We start from the raw sequence: 14,050 nt of genomic DNA, 5'->3' as shown, positions 1-14,050 counted from the left end.
GAAACGGTGTTCGGTGGTCAGCGTTGCCACAAGTTTGTGTCAATGTGAGACAATAAAGATGTGTTAATATAGTATACCGTTCATACTAGGGGTTTTCTGGTCAAATTTCTTAAGCTATAATCTTTGTTTTTTTGTCTAGATGTGTGTTCATGCTCATTTCTTACTCTGTGATCTCTTCAGGCGGCGTGACCCGTATGACCGTCTCCCTGGTCGTCATCGTCTTCGAGCTGACCGGCGGGTTGGAGTACATCGTCCCCCTCATGGCCGCCGTCATGACCAGCAAGTGGGTGGGCGACGCGTTTGGCCGCGAGGGAATCTACGAGGCCCACATCCGTCTGAACGGATACCCCTTCCTGGACGCCAAGGAGGAGTTCACGCACACCACGCTGGCGAGGGATGTGATGAGGCCTCGACGCAGCGACCCGCCGCTAGCGGTGCTGACGCAGGACGACCTCACGGTGGAGGAGCTGCAGAGCACCATCAATGAAACCAGTTATAATGGTTTCCCTGTGATAGTGTCCAAGGAGTCCCAGAGGCTGGTGGGCTTCGCTCTGCGCAGGGACATCACTATCGCTATAGGTAACCAAATAGTTTCTCCCACATTTCAGTGCAAAAATGTGAGAACAGAACAAGAATGGTACCTAGATTCTTTTGATTATAATGTACGTTCTCGTTCCTTTTCTCAACAGAAAATGCTCGTCGCAAGCAAGAGGGCATCATGTTGAACTCCAGGGTGTACTTCACCCAGCACGCACCCACCCTGCCGGCCGACAGCCCGCGGCCCCTCAAGCTGCGCTCCATCCTTGACATGAGCCCGTTCACCGTCACCGACCACACCCCCATGGAGATCGTGGTGGACATCTTCAGAAAGATGGGGCTGCGCCAGTGCCTGGTCACTCACAACGGGTAAGTAGGACATTTCCAATAGTCTTAGGAAGAAGGATGTGCTGTAAGGAACAGAAGGTGAGTCCTTCTCACATCCTTCTCTCCGGTGCTGGTTACGATTCACCCGTTTGAGGTGAACAAACTTTGCACATAAACACATGTACACACTGTCCGGTGTTGCATGGGCTCTAAAATCCCCCTGGATTTCCCCCTGTAATCTGCATGGCCTGGCCTAACCGCGGTGCTGCACTCCCTTTACCCCCCACCCCCCCCCCCCCCCACCCCCACCCCACTGAGCAATAACACACAGTCTCCTCAGCAGAAGAGACTGAGCTGCTCACACTAACTACAAATACATAACAGGTATCATAGTGGGAAATATAGTCTGTCAATAAAGAGGTGTGAAACTGAGAAGGGAATAAAGAAACTTGTTGAGAAAGAAAATTTGAAAAATGTTTAGACCATGAGCATTTAATTTGTTCATTTTAGTGAAAATAAATGCCTCATGATGGGTCAGGCTTTTTGCAGAGCCACCTGCTGGTGTGACGTAAGAATGTAAGAAGTGAGTATTTACAGCAGTATGCTGCAGTGCCCATGTTTATTATAATGATGTTATGTGTGCCTCATTGATGTGTTTTTAATAAGCTATATGAAACTCAGATAACACTTATATGATTTTATGTCTCCGCGCCGGCGAAAGCTACAGCTGGAGGCTGATTAATTACCTTAAACAGCTGGCCACTGTGCCACTTTTACATTGAGGACTATTTTTCTTGTGGATTAATACACATTTGGTGCTCCAGTAAGTATTTACTACAGCAAGAACGTGTACGTGAGCTCGACTTAAAATATACTACAGTGCCAATGTTTATTATAATGATGTTATACGGCGCCCAGCCAGTGCAACGGTTTCCCTCATTGATGTGTTTTTAATAGTTTTTGGACAACAATGTCAAAGCAATATGAAGCTTTATAGGCAACACCTACTAGGATTCATTTCTTTATGTGATTTATTTACATTAAGAAAAATATCACTGAACTTAACATTTGCCAAGTTTCCATCCAAATTTTGCGCAAAATTTCCTGAAATTTCCTGAAAGAAAATCTGAAAAAATAAAATGCAAATGAATGTGCATCCACTACTGTTATGTGAATATTGGAGGTTGAGATAAATCATTGCAGATTAGAAGAAGAGGACGCAACACGATGGCGTTGAGCGTCACTCAAACCTCATACTTAAAGTAATAATAGTTTAAAATCGAAAAAAAAACTGTTTAACAGATGAGTTACACACTATCCATCATAACACATGTGAAATTAATTTATAACATCAAGTTTTGTTGTTTTTGTGTTAATTGAGTTGTGTGAGTTATATTTTATCCATCTGTTTAATATTTTAAGTTGCTCCCTGTTATGTATGTTTTTGTGCTGCTGCTGTCTGTTCTCTCTCTTTTGTTTATTTGTTGTTGTTGTTTTTGGTGCAGTTTACCGAGTAACGGGTGTGTGTTTCAGGATTGTTTTGGGCATCATCACAAAGAAGAATATATTAGAGCATCTGGAGGAGCTCAAGCAGCAAACGCCGCCGCTGGTGACTAGCCCCGCCCCTTCACACACGTGACCCCTTCCCTCCACTTTCGCACCTGTCTCTTAGGCTCCGCCTCTTACGGGAGGGCTGCATGAAACTTGGTGTGAGAAACTGTTGACAGTTCCCGGCTAAAGCCTTCTTATCTCTTCTTCCTCTTTCACTTCCTGTCGGCACGCTGTTGTTCGTGGGTTGTTTTTGGTGTGGATTCACCTCTAATGCGGTCGTTCATCGTAGAGAAACATCTGTAGATTAAACGCACTCTGACCTCCATCTTCATCGCTGGCAGCAGTTTTTACGAATATATAGAAGTGCTTCCTTGTGTTTTTCTGGGTCCTGTAATGTTGGACCTCTATGGGAACTGTCACCCACATCACTCCAGAGCCCCTTTCAGACATGAGCTTCGTTAGAGGAAATATGCTGGCAATTTAACACGACGATGTTAAAGTTATTTACTGTTAAAGTTGCGACAGCGCTCTCTACTACCAGGTAGGACCTCGTAAAATGTCTCAGGTTCAGCTCAGGTTGTAACTGAATGCCGTCACATTAACATAAAGGCTTTAGAGACAGAGATTTTAATTTCTTTGTCATTTAATTATCATCTTATATACCAAACTTTCAACCACATCAATTTCAAAAATGATGCTTCACTTTTAAGCCAATGTTGATTAAAAGAACTTTAAGTGCTATTTGATAAAATCATAAAATCTACTGAGCTCACATGTCAACACATTCATCGGCATGACAACTGAGCTGATGGAGCCTCATAAAAAGCGAGTAAGTGGACGTTGAGTTGTGATTGTTTTGCCATTGTTTCAGGTCAAGATGCTTAAATTACAAGCAGTTTAGTGAGCCGTGAAACGCTGTGATTGAGCCAGTTTTAATGATAATAATAACTTCATTTGTATAGCACTTATCTAAACAAGGTTACAAAGTACTTCACGAAATACATGACAATAAGAAGAAGATAAATCAACATACAAAATATGATAAAATCAATGATAAGAACTACAGGAAATAGTGTGCAGAAAGGCAAAACAGAACAAAAGAAAAATAAAAAGCTACAAATCAGGCATAAAAAAAAAATGGTAACAGGTTGTAAAGAACTTCTAAAGTCGAATCAGTCTGGAAAAATGTGTATTCCTTGATATTTCTTCCCCTCGTGGTGAAAAAGAGTAAACAACGAGTTCATGCCAACTCCTTACAGTGTAAATATCCATCAAAAAGGTTTACATGCAGCACGTGAGCAAATAGAAATTAAATGCGAGTCGTGGGTTGCGTCCGAAATTCCACACCAACATGCTATTTAGTACGCTAAAACAGTATGTGAGACATTTTTACTTTAAGTGCAAGTAAAAGATTTCACTTCGCTAGACGTAATATATGTTTTAAATTAATCCGGAATTTGATTCTGACACGGGTTACCATGGTTACACACCGGCAAGGAGGCTCTCGGGAAGTGACGACGTAAATTACAGTTCAGTGCTGTAAAACAGGCTGCTTAATTATTTATTTTTATCTGATAAATAATGACATTGATGATTAACTATATTCTGAAATCTGGGTTGATGAGTCCCTCATTCTAACGATGCTCATTAATGAAGATTAACTTCTTCTTCTTTCAAAATAAGTTTTAAAATCCATCTCTGATGAGAGAACTTTTCTCCCCTCATATCATTATTATAGCCATTATGGAACATTTGCATATTATAAAGCTCTTATATCAATTCACAAGCTCAAAATCTTTGATTTGACCCCATACTGTACGTCAAAAAGCTATTAGAAGTCAGCACTGTTGTTGTTTTCCATGTCTGAAAAGGGCTCAGTAGATTCCTAGAGTGCACCTCTGCAGCTCGTCCCCATTCTTCTGCATTTGTACCTTCTGTAGCTGCTTATCGTTGTGTTAGCTGCACCGTTATAAGGTGTTTTCTATGTAGCTCAGATGTGTTTTGGTATCATTCATGCTGTATAATAGAGATTCAACAGTAGATATCATTTCTCAGCATGTCTGCTGTGTGTTTCCCATCTTCCTCTAGTCACTCATTTCATTTTGAGTTTTCACCCCACGCTCAGTTCTCTACCTCCATTAACGATTTGTCTTCTTTTTGTTTCTTTAAACTCGACCCCACCGTTTCGCCCTGGGTCTCCACAGATTGACGACATCTGACCCGTCGCCGTAACAACCACTTGGCGAGTAGCTAAAGCAGACCCCCCCTCCTCCCCGTTGTTTTATATCATTAGAGGGTGGTGTTTGTTATTAGGAGAGAGGAGATCTCTAGTGATTCATTCCCATATTCCCTCTCATTGTGTAGTGCTAGAGAGCGCTGTGGTGCCGTGGCGTTGTGGTGTTGATTGGTGCTGTAGTGACCCGGCTAGTTAGCGTGTGGTGATGAAAAATGACCTTGATGAAGTAATTTTACTAATCCCGTCATTAACCTGCCGATGTCTCCTCTCAGCCAGCGGTGTCCCGTCCTCTTCTAAAGACAGTAAACTGATTTATGTTCCACAAAACAAACAAACTGAAGTCTTTGCTTTATAAACAATAGAGTGTAAAATAGTCACAGACGCTCTCTGGCGTCGAGAGCCATGACAAACACTAAGGTTTGATTTATGTTCCACTGAAAACCTGGTGTGTGGTAGTGAGAGCAAACTTATCCACATATCTTGAGGTCAGAGGTCAAGGGACCCCTTTTGAGAATCACCAAGCCAGTTTTTCCTCACCAAAATTGAGCCTAACTTTGGAGTTAAACTAGCATGACATGTTTGGTAATCTAGCTCTAAAACTGAGCCTGTTCCAACCTCCGAAAGACAGTCAAATCAGCCTACAGGAGTGGAAGAGGTTAATATTGACATGAGCAACGTATTTGACTTATGAAAACAAACCAAGGCCTTGAATAAGAGAGCACATTAGTACTACAGCACACAGTACGAATTACTAACGTCACTCACGTGTGTAGAACAGGTTTAACTTTAGACAAACAATGAAAATCATCCGTCTGTCTCTATATGATGGAACAGCAAGTCAAATAAGAGAGAAGAGAGAGGGAAAGAAAATCAATTAAAGAATAAAACTTATTTATAAAAAACATTGCAAGTTATTTAAAAGGATAAAAATACATTTAAATAAAAATGCATACGAATTAGGTACAAAAACAACAACACTAGATAGTGTTTGGGTGGATTGATCTTCTTATTTCTGTAGATAACTTTTAAAGTTGAAAGTTTAGTGAAGAAAAAAAAGACTCATAGTTTCCAGTCATCACTTGGAATAAAAACATGAAACGGCTCTGGACACTGCTGGCTAACAGGGAACATTGCCTTAACCCTATGACCCTTCACCCACTCTGATCTGTACCTGGCATCCCGAGCGTCTACGACTGTTTTTGTTCATTTCACCGTTTTTTAAAATGAACGAGACGGTCGTAGATCTCAGCAGCTCGGGTCTGATCTGTGTGGCGTCTCGTGCCTCCTGCTGCTCAGTAGCTGTAGCTCTAACCCCCCCTTACAGGTCAACTCCTCTCACTCAGACCTGGGTTCAAATGTTTGTTTCCACTCATTTTGGTTGCACTTTATTTGCCTTTTTAGGGTTCAAATGAACGTCTAATGGACAACACATGAGTTCATATGACAGTATTAAAACAAGCCTCCTGAGCTTCTTTGGACCCAGCTCTGCTCTCTCCTGTAGCTCTGTAGCAGACGGACATCTCCTTCTCACCATCTCACTATCAGATGCTTCTTCTTCACTTGACCTCAGACTACAACGCACGGCTGAATTCAAGAGCATCTCGTTAAAGCTGGCACAAATCAAAGCCATCCTATACATTGACCTCAGCCTGCGACGTGCTCTTGAATCAGCAGGAACGACCTCGACTAACTGAATATTTAGAGGCGTGTAACTAAGTCAGACTCCAGTCTTGTTAGCTGGGTCCATCAGGTAAATGTGCTCTATAGTAGAGGGAGGAGGAGAAGGAGGAGGAAGCTCCGTCACATGAGTCAGAAATTCTTCACACCATCCACCTCCCCACCACCTGCCAGCCATAAGCAGTCTTTCTCGCTTTTTATTCTACATCACTAGCTCCGAGCGTACTGTATTTCCGCAGATGCATTTACATTGGACTCAGAAAAGACTACATGGCGTACAAACACACATCAAAAGCAAGAACGGCGTTCTTATTGCACGCTAAAATGCCTTGTAATTCACACACCCTTTCGTACGACCAGGCTGATAATCAGGTGCACGAAAAACAAAAGCATGAGATTGATAAATTCCCATTAAATGTAATTCAAATTTGGACATAAAAACATGAAATCTCCATCTCCACCTCCTTCTGACTCCTGTGACGTCTCCTCCTCTCCTCCTCAGAGGTTCTAACTCTTCTCCACGTCCTGTCTCCTCGTAGGATCCAGTGTTTCCTCCTCACCAGCTCTTTTGGACCGATAACATAAACAGTTGAGGCAGCGTCTGAAACGACACCCTGCTCTCTGGAAGTTGGGTGCTGTTTCAGACCTGCTTTCACTCCTCTTTTCCTCCAGTTACTCACTCCCTCCTCTCCTCCTTCCTGCTCACTTTTGCTTCCTCAGGGACTCGTGTTTTTGTTGGCTTGATAATCAATGTCCAGTATTTTTATGATTCCAATAAACCCAATTAAAATCTCTCTGATTGACGACTTCCTCGCCAACAAAAACACGAAGTTGTTTCTCTCCTTCACTCCAAAGCAACCAGCAAACCTCTTCCTCACTTCTCTAAACCTCGTCTTCTTCTTCTTCTCTCCCCTTTCCTCCCCTCCTCCTTTGTCTCCCTCTGCAGGCGGCTGCTTGGTATTATCACAAAAAAAGATATCCTTCGTCACATGGCTCAAATGACAAACCAAGATCCAGAGTCCATCATGTTCAACTGATCCGCTCCTTCCAGGACAGTCGGGGGGTTGGCGGAGACGACAGCGAGGAAGAGGAGGTGATGTGCCTCCTGGACGACTCCGATCTCTAACATTTGGACCCCGTTTTTTTTTTTTTTTCTTTTTAGTTTTCAGCTTTGTTAGACCGTGAACCTCGCAGACTGGCTGTGGCCCCCCCAGAGACTTACCGGCCATGAGAGGGAAAAGATAAAAGACTTTGTTATTATCATTGTGGCTGCTGAGGACAACACAGAGGTCATCGGGTTGAAGGCACACACATGAGGAATGCACTTTTTACACACACACAATCACAAAAAACACACTTTTGCACTTGCAGACACCGCAAACATGCATGCTCTCTCTCCACATAACCTGTAAAGAAACACCCATTTGCACTCTTCATGTGCCTCACCCTTGTCCTGTCTCCGCTGGTAGACGTCGCCTGGCAGGGGTCAAAGGTCAGAATGAACCGCCGATGAAGGGACGCGATGAGGGACCCTGAAAACCTCCAGGCTTCAGTTCAAATAGACTCGCTTTCCTCACACACCAGACCTTGTCCGTCCTCCGGAGAAACATATTGTTTATCTGTGAATTAAGTGTGTGTGTGTGTGTGTGTGAGAACATGTGTGTTTGTGTGTCCCCCTAGCGCCACTACATTCCAGCCCGGTTACCATGGGAACTGAGAGGACGTGCACCTGCTCCTCATCCCCGAAACGTGGCACGTGGCTGCTTCCCCCGGGTGCACGTTAAATGAGATGGCTTTAACTAGGGTGTGTGTGCGTGTGTGTGTGTGTGAGAGAGAGAGATATAGATGGTTACTGTGCTGCGTTTCAAGAACAAAAATGTTCCCTTTCAGAAGGAAAAAAAGTGGGAAAAGTAAGACCTTCGTGAGTGTGTTTTCTTTTCTGAGCCAGCTTCAGCTGTGTGTGTGTGTGTCCCGTTGATTCATTCAGTGTGAAAGCAGGTCGAGTGTTCGTAAAGGAAACAGAATAAAGAAGGAATAAAGTGTCCACGTTGAGTTCTTCTGCGTATTCTGTTACGGGAAACAAAAATATATATATTTCTTTTTCTTCTCAAACTACCACTCGTGCTACTTTTTAGACTTTTGATGTTACGGCTTGAAGCAAAACAAAACTGGAAATCTGCATTGTTTTAAGTGATCGGTTAAAATGGAGAAGGATGGTGGCAGGGCTGTAGTACTCCAGTCCGGACTCGAGACCACTTTTTGAAAATCTTGGTCTTGTGCATCGTTGGACTCTGAATTGTCTTTGTCCTGGGCCTTGTTGGACTCTGAATAGTCTTGGTCCTGGGTCGTGTTGGACTCGGAAGTGTCTTGATCCTGGGCCCTGTTGGACTCTGAATAGTCTTGGTCCTGGGCCTCGTTGGACTCTGAATAGTCTTAGTCCTGGGCCTCGTTGGACTCGGAATTGATTTGTTCCTGGGCCTCGTGGTCTCTGAATAGTCTTGGTCCTGGGCCTCGTTGGATTCTGAATAGTCTTGGTCCTGGGCCTCGTTGGACTCGGAATTGTCTTGGTCTTGGGCTCGGCTATTGAGAACCGGTCAAGTTGTTCCTGTGTGTTTTACGATGAGTTAACAAGGCATTAAGCTACAACTTCACTACATTTGCTATTTATACCTTCGTTACAACTAGTCTGTTATCTACTGTACATTTTACCTGCATTAACTGGAATGAGCTGTTATCCAAGCTGTGTGCACGCGGTTCCGCAGGAGAGAAGAGCATTAGCATCGGAACGACATTATTGCTTATTATGGTCCTGAAAGGGACTCACATTGCTCTGGACTTGGCCTTGGACTTGACTCAATTAAGTTGGTCTTTACTACAGCCCTGGATGGTAGTGACTTCTCGTTTTTCTTTTTCTGAAATCTGTCCACATCTTTGGGTAATAACATCTTATATTTTCAAACTATATTATATTCCCCCTTTAGTTTACCAGAGGAAAGGTACTGTTAAACACTCCAACCATCTTTGGAAGCATGAACTTAAAGTACACAATTTCAACCTGAGCAAAGACAAATTATTATAATATTTGAATTTTAAATGAGGATTAATAACACGTTAACATGCTTTAAAATTACAGAATATGGTCACTAAACAACTAACAATTATTTGATTATTTTTTTAGTTACTTTTGGCCTAAGTTTGGTAAAAAAATAACCCAAGTTAACATCTCTAATTTGCTTAATTTATCCGATCACTAGTCCAAAACACAAACACATTCAAATCATAATGATATAAAACAGAGTAAAGCTGCGAATGCTCATATTTTAGAAGCTTCATAAATGGCACAAATAATTAATAATTGAACAGTTTCAGCACTAAAGAGTTGAAGAACTTCTTTCTTTCAGACTTGAACAGCAAAAAACCCACCAACAAAGCTGTAGATTAAACATGATAAACATAACAAAATAGACCAGTGGTGGTAAATGGACCTTAAGTTGAAGATTGTTTTTGTCAACTGTTGTTTCCAAGGTCAGGAATGAACCGTCAAGCTCAACATTTGTTAATTTTGTGTAAAAGAACCATTTTTCTCCTTTTAATTTCTTATTTAATATCCCGTCAATCATCTCACGACCCCTTAAGAACCACTGACATCAATGTAAAACGAACACGTACATCTACGTCTGCAGGTTTCTCGCTGGTCCAGTCTTGCTACATCTGCCAAGTGCCTGGCAAAGTTGTTTTTTTTCGGCTTTTCACACCCGGATTTCATCCCAAAAGCCCCAAAGGAAACACCGGCTACTCCCGCCAACCTTTCCCTCTTTGTCCTCAGAACATGTAACGTGCTGTTGTGAACCTTTTAAGTGCAAACAATGAAGGGAAATGGAGAGACGGTGAAGCGGTGACTAACAGTAGCACTTCACCTGCAGAGTGGCGACAGTGTGTGTGTGCGTGTGTGTGTGTGAGTGAGTGAGGAAGGTCGGGTTCATCCTGTGTACTTGTTTCCGTTGCAGCGACTCCTCCTGCAGTGTGTCGACAGGCAGCAGAGCATCGTCTTTGTTAACCAGTGGTGTTGCCTAACATTGTATTTCATACTGATCTCGATGTTTTTCTCCTTTTTTTTTTTTTTTTTTTTATTTATGGGTAGTGTCGATAGAGTTGTGCATTATTATGAAGAATTTTATGTATGATTACATTGATTGTTTGATTGTACATTTAAAACAAAAATATGTAAAGATTAAAAATTTGTTTTAAATTAAAAAGGAACAAAAAGATTCAATCCGCACAGGGTGGTGGTCTCGGTGTTTTTTCCTCACGCGGTTTCTCCACAGCTTCACTCTGGATTCTTCACCTTTTACAAATCGTCATTTTTGGGCAGGTTTTTTTTTGGGTGTTATAATTTTTCAACACTGGTGGCAACAAGATATCCATGTTTGTGTCCATAATACTACCAAAATTACACTCTTTTATTACTTACTTTAAAGGTGCAGTGTGTAGGCTTTGGCACCATCTAGCGGTGAGGTTGCAGATGGCAACCTACTGAAACTTCTCCTGTGTGCCAAGCGTGTAGGAGAATTAAGATGGGCGACACAAAAACGTGGGTTGAAACTGCTGCGATAGCGAACCAGTCACACGTCACAATAAATCAAAGAACACTTGCGGTGATTGGCTGCGAGCAAAACAGTCATCTTTTTCTAGATCAGAGTACTGAACGGATCGATTACAGGTATCGTTTGAATGGAGAAGTTTCGATACTACTTGGTACTGGGTTGTGTGAGTCCCGTACCCAGCCCTACAAAACACAATTCTCTTTCAGGTGATAATACACTAAAGAAAACACTTATTTTTATTATATTCCATTTCTGCCAATACATCCCCCTAAATGCTGCACACTGTTCCGTTAAAGACTATAATTTTTTTCTTTTGTCAAAACAATTTCCACTCGAAGTCCACTTGCTTGTTCTGGAGCTTTTAACCGTATCCTGCCGTCTTCTTCAGCAGATCAAGTTTCCAAGGTCAAGAATGAAACGTCAAGCTCAACATTTACGCCAACATGGACGAGAAGTCTTAAAGGTGCCACGGTAACTTTTGTGGTCAAAAGCTCCAGAAAAAGTGAGTAAGTGGACCTTGAGTGTCAACTGTTGTTTCCAAAGACTTTTTTTCTATTTATCAAAAGAAGCCAAACTTCTCAAATGTACAAGATCATTTTATCTTAACGCCAAACAGCCGCACATAAACTGGGCCTAAAAGAATATTAGCAAAAATATCATTTAAATGAGGAAACATTTGATCAAAAGAAATCATAAACATGACTTAAGAATCTGTTTTGATTCCCGGTGCTACAAACATATCTTTGTAGGCAAAATATTGAGGTTTTAAAGACCCCATAAAATGGACATCATGGTTAGTGTGGCTCTGGGGGAAGCTTTCCGAAGTTTGAGAGGATAACTACACATTTAAAACAGAACCTCTGTGTTAAAAAGTGGGAGCATGGAGTTGGGAAGAGATGGCTTTGTAGGATTTAGTATTTTTTGATGTTTTTAGAGACTAAATGTCAGGAAAACTGATTCTCCTTTTGATTATTAAGTCCCATAACTTTATGGAAATGCAACACTTAACCACTGCAGTACATCTTTAATGGTGACCTCATCCTGCACAACTAGGGGGCAGCAAAAGTCCAACCCATACTATTCCACTCCTCTTTCAAATCAAAGACGTTATCTTCTTAACTACACTAGTTCCTGTTGGTTTGAAGTTTAAAATCCTGTTTCAAAAGAAAATATTTCACATTAAGGAAGACTAGTCGTTCATTCTGAGCTTTACAACACTACGTGGTCTTGTTCTTGTCTTCACTCAGTGTCTGTCTGCATCATCATTAGCGTTAACAGTGGCTTTACTGTTGGCACCCAAGGGTGGGAGTGGATTAGGAGAGGTCGAGTGTGGGGAGAGAGCTGCCACTTCCCAAACACAGACCAGCCTTTGTGAAACAGTCCACTTAGTTTTCAGTTTGAGAGTAGCTCATGACAGTGGCTGAGAGTTGGACCGCTCCATGTCTCTTCCTCGTGTCCTGTTACAGAACATCTATCATTCATGGATCCATCTGAACCTGACACTGACACCTTTTTTTTTTTATTCACCTGCTGGCTTCAGTAAACCGCTGCTGCTTCTGCCTTATGAGAAAAACAATAAGTATTTCACACCAAATTCCAAAATTCAGACATTTTAAAGTCTTTGTTGGCGGAGTTATAGAAAGGTTTTGGAAAGTATCTTTGTTAATCTTATCAACGGGGTGTACTGTATGTGGTGTAGTAGAAATTGTCAGGGTACACTTTGTATCACGGCTGCCACGTTTTATCTTCTAAACTCTTTGAGCCAGATGTTTTACCTGCACGTCCAATGTAAGATTGTAGATTTTTAAGACACTTGTCAACAGCTTTGCTCTCTTGAGACACATGGCTGAAGGTTTCCAGCTCTGTAAGCAGATCCATGTCCTCCGTCACCTTTGTCACATCAGAAGAGACAAGCTTGTAACTATAGCTACCGCTGCCATGACAACGTAGGTTAGCTAAAATAATGTGAGCTAAGTTACCTGTAGGCTAAAACTTAAACCTCTTTTTTTTTAGCCTATATTTGATTACATTTTGGCATTAAATGTATGCCGAATTAGAAAACTTAGAATTAGAAAACTTAAAAACATGATTGTCAAGCAAGTTCTGGATTTATGAGGAACGTCTTTTTTTTTTTAACTAATTTTTAAACGGTTTTATAATAATAATACATTTTATTTGTTGGCGCCTTTCAGGACGCCCAAGGACACCTTATAAAGATAAAATAAATACTCAAACAGATAAAAAACAGTCAAACACGATGAAAACACCAGCAGGGCAAACATAACAAGACACGTATGAGGGGGAATAAAGGGAAAGACACAGGATAATGGACACTAAAGTGAATAGGCCAGTTTGACCAGGTGAGTTTTGAATGTTGTAATTGTTATGGACAGACATCGGGGATAATGATAAACTAAAGAAAGTTAAAATCACACTTAAAGTAGAAATATGTGTGTCATACCTGCTGTGTCTTCAGAGTGAGTTGAAAACGGTTTTGAAGTAGCTGCCTTTCACCTCACTTGCCTCAAGTCTTCAGACTCACTCCATCTCCAGAGTTTAAAGTAGGGGTGTAAGAAAATATTGATACACAAGAGTATCACGATATTATGTTTTGTGATACTGTATTGATTCTCCAAAACGCTGTATCGATTTTTAATTAACCTCTTGAAAATCCGATGGCTTGCCGGCGGACCTGGTCACTATTCTGTGTTTCGCAGGTTGTAGCGGGCTCAGTTTTAAAGCTACAGTGAAGATTCTGGTATCATATGAAAGCTAGATAACTTAAGGAAACCATTGATACCAAACATGTCACACTAGCTTGTCGGGAAGGAGGCTAAATAATGCTCCAAAGTTAGGCTAAATTTTGGCAAAGAAAAACTGGCATGGCCATTTTCAGAAGGGGTCCCCTTGACCTCTGACCTCAAGATATGTGAATGAAAATGGGTTCAATGGGTACCCACAAGTCTCCACTTTACAGACATGCCCACTTTATGATGATCACGTGCAGTTTTGGGCAAAAAACACGCAGTTTTTGAATGCAGTATAAATGTGTTACTTTCACCTATTCTAAAATGGTGACTATTTCCAGTTGTATTCATGTGTAATGATGTTAGTTACT

The 14,050-nt window shown here is 41.6% G+C and overlaps 1 protein-coding gene across 8 annotated transcripts in view; it reads left to right on the top strand.

Moving 5' to 3' along the window:
* clcn3 (chloride channel 3) overlaps positions 1–10,596 on the top strand; it is a 47,584-nt gene extending 36,988 nt beyond the window's left edge. For 4 of the 8 annotated variants that reach the window (XM_074622914.1, XM_074622909.1, XM_074622913.1 and 1 more), the window contains 4 exons: positions 181–579; positions 690–906; positions 2,398–2,473; positions 7,275–10,596. In XM_074622914.1, coding sequence (XP_074479015.1) covers positions 181–579; positions 690–906; positions 2,398–2,473; positions 7,275–7,454 — 872 coding nt within the window. In that variant the 3' untranslated portion in view covers positions 7,455–10,596. Of the gene's footprint in view, positions 1–180; positions 580–689; positions 907–2,397; positions 2,474–4,619; positions 4,658–7,274 lie in introns of all 8 variants that reach the window. The other 4 variants (XM_074622911.1, XM_074622917.1, XM_074622916.1 and 1 more) reach the window with 2 other exon arrangements.
* Positions 10,597–14,050: the final 3,454 nt, after the last annotated feature.

The sequence above is a fragment of the Sebastes fasciatus genome, chromosome 22, assembly GCF_043250625.1.
Source record: "Sebastes fasciatus isolate fSebFas1 chromosome 22, fSebFas1.pri, whole genome shotgun sequence".
NCBI classification, from domain to species: Eukaryota; Metazoa; Chordata; class Actinopteri; order Perciformes; family Sebastidae; genus Sebastes; species Sebastes fasciatus.
Note: the sequence above shows the minus strand (reverse complement) of the source record. Positions and strands in the feature narration are given on the sequence as shown.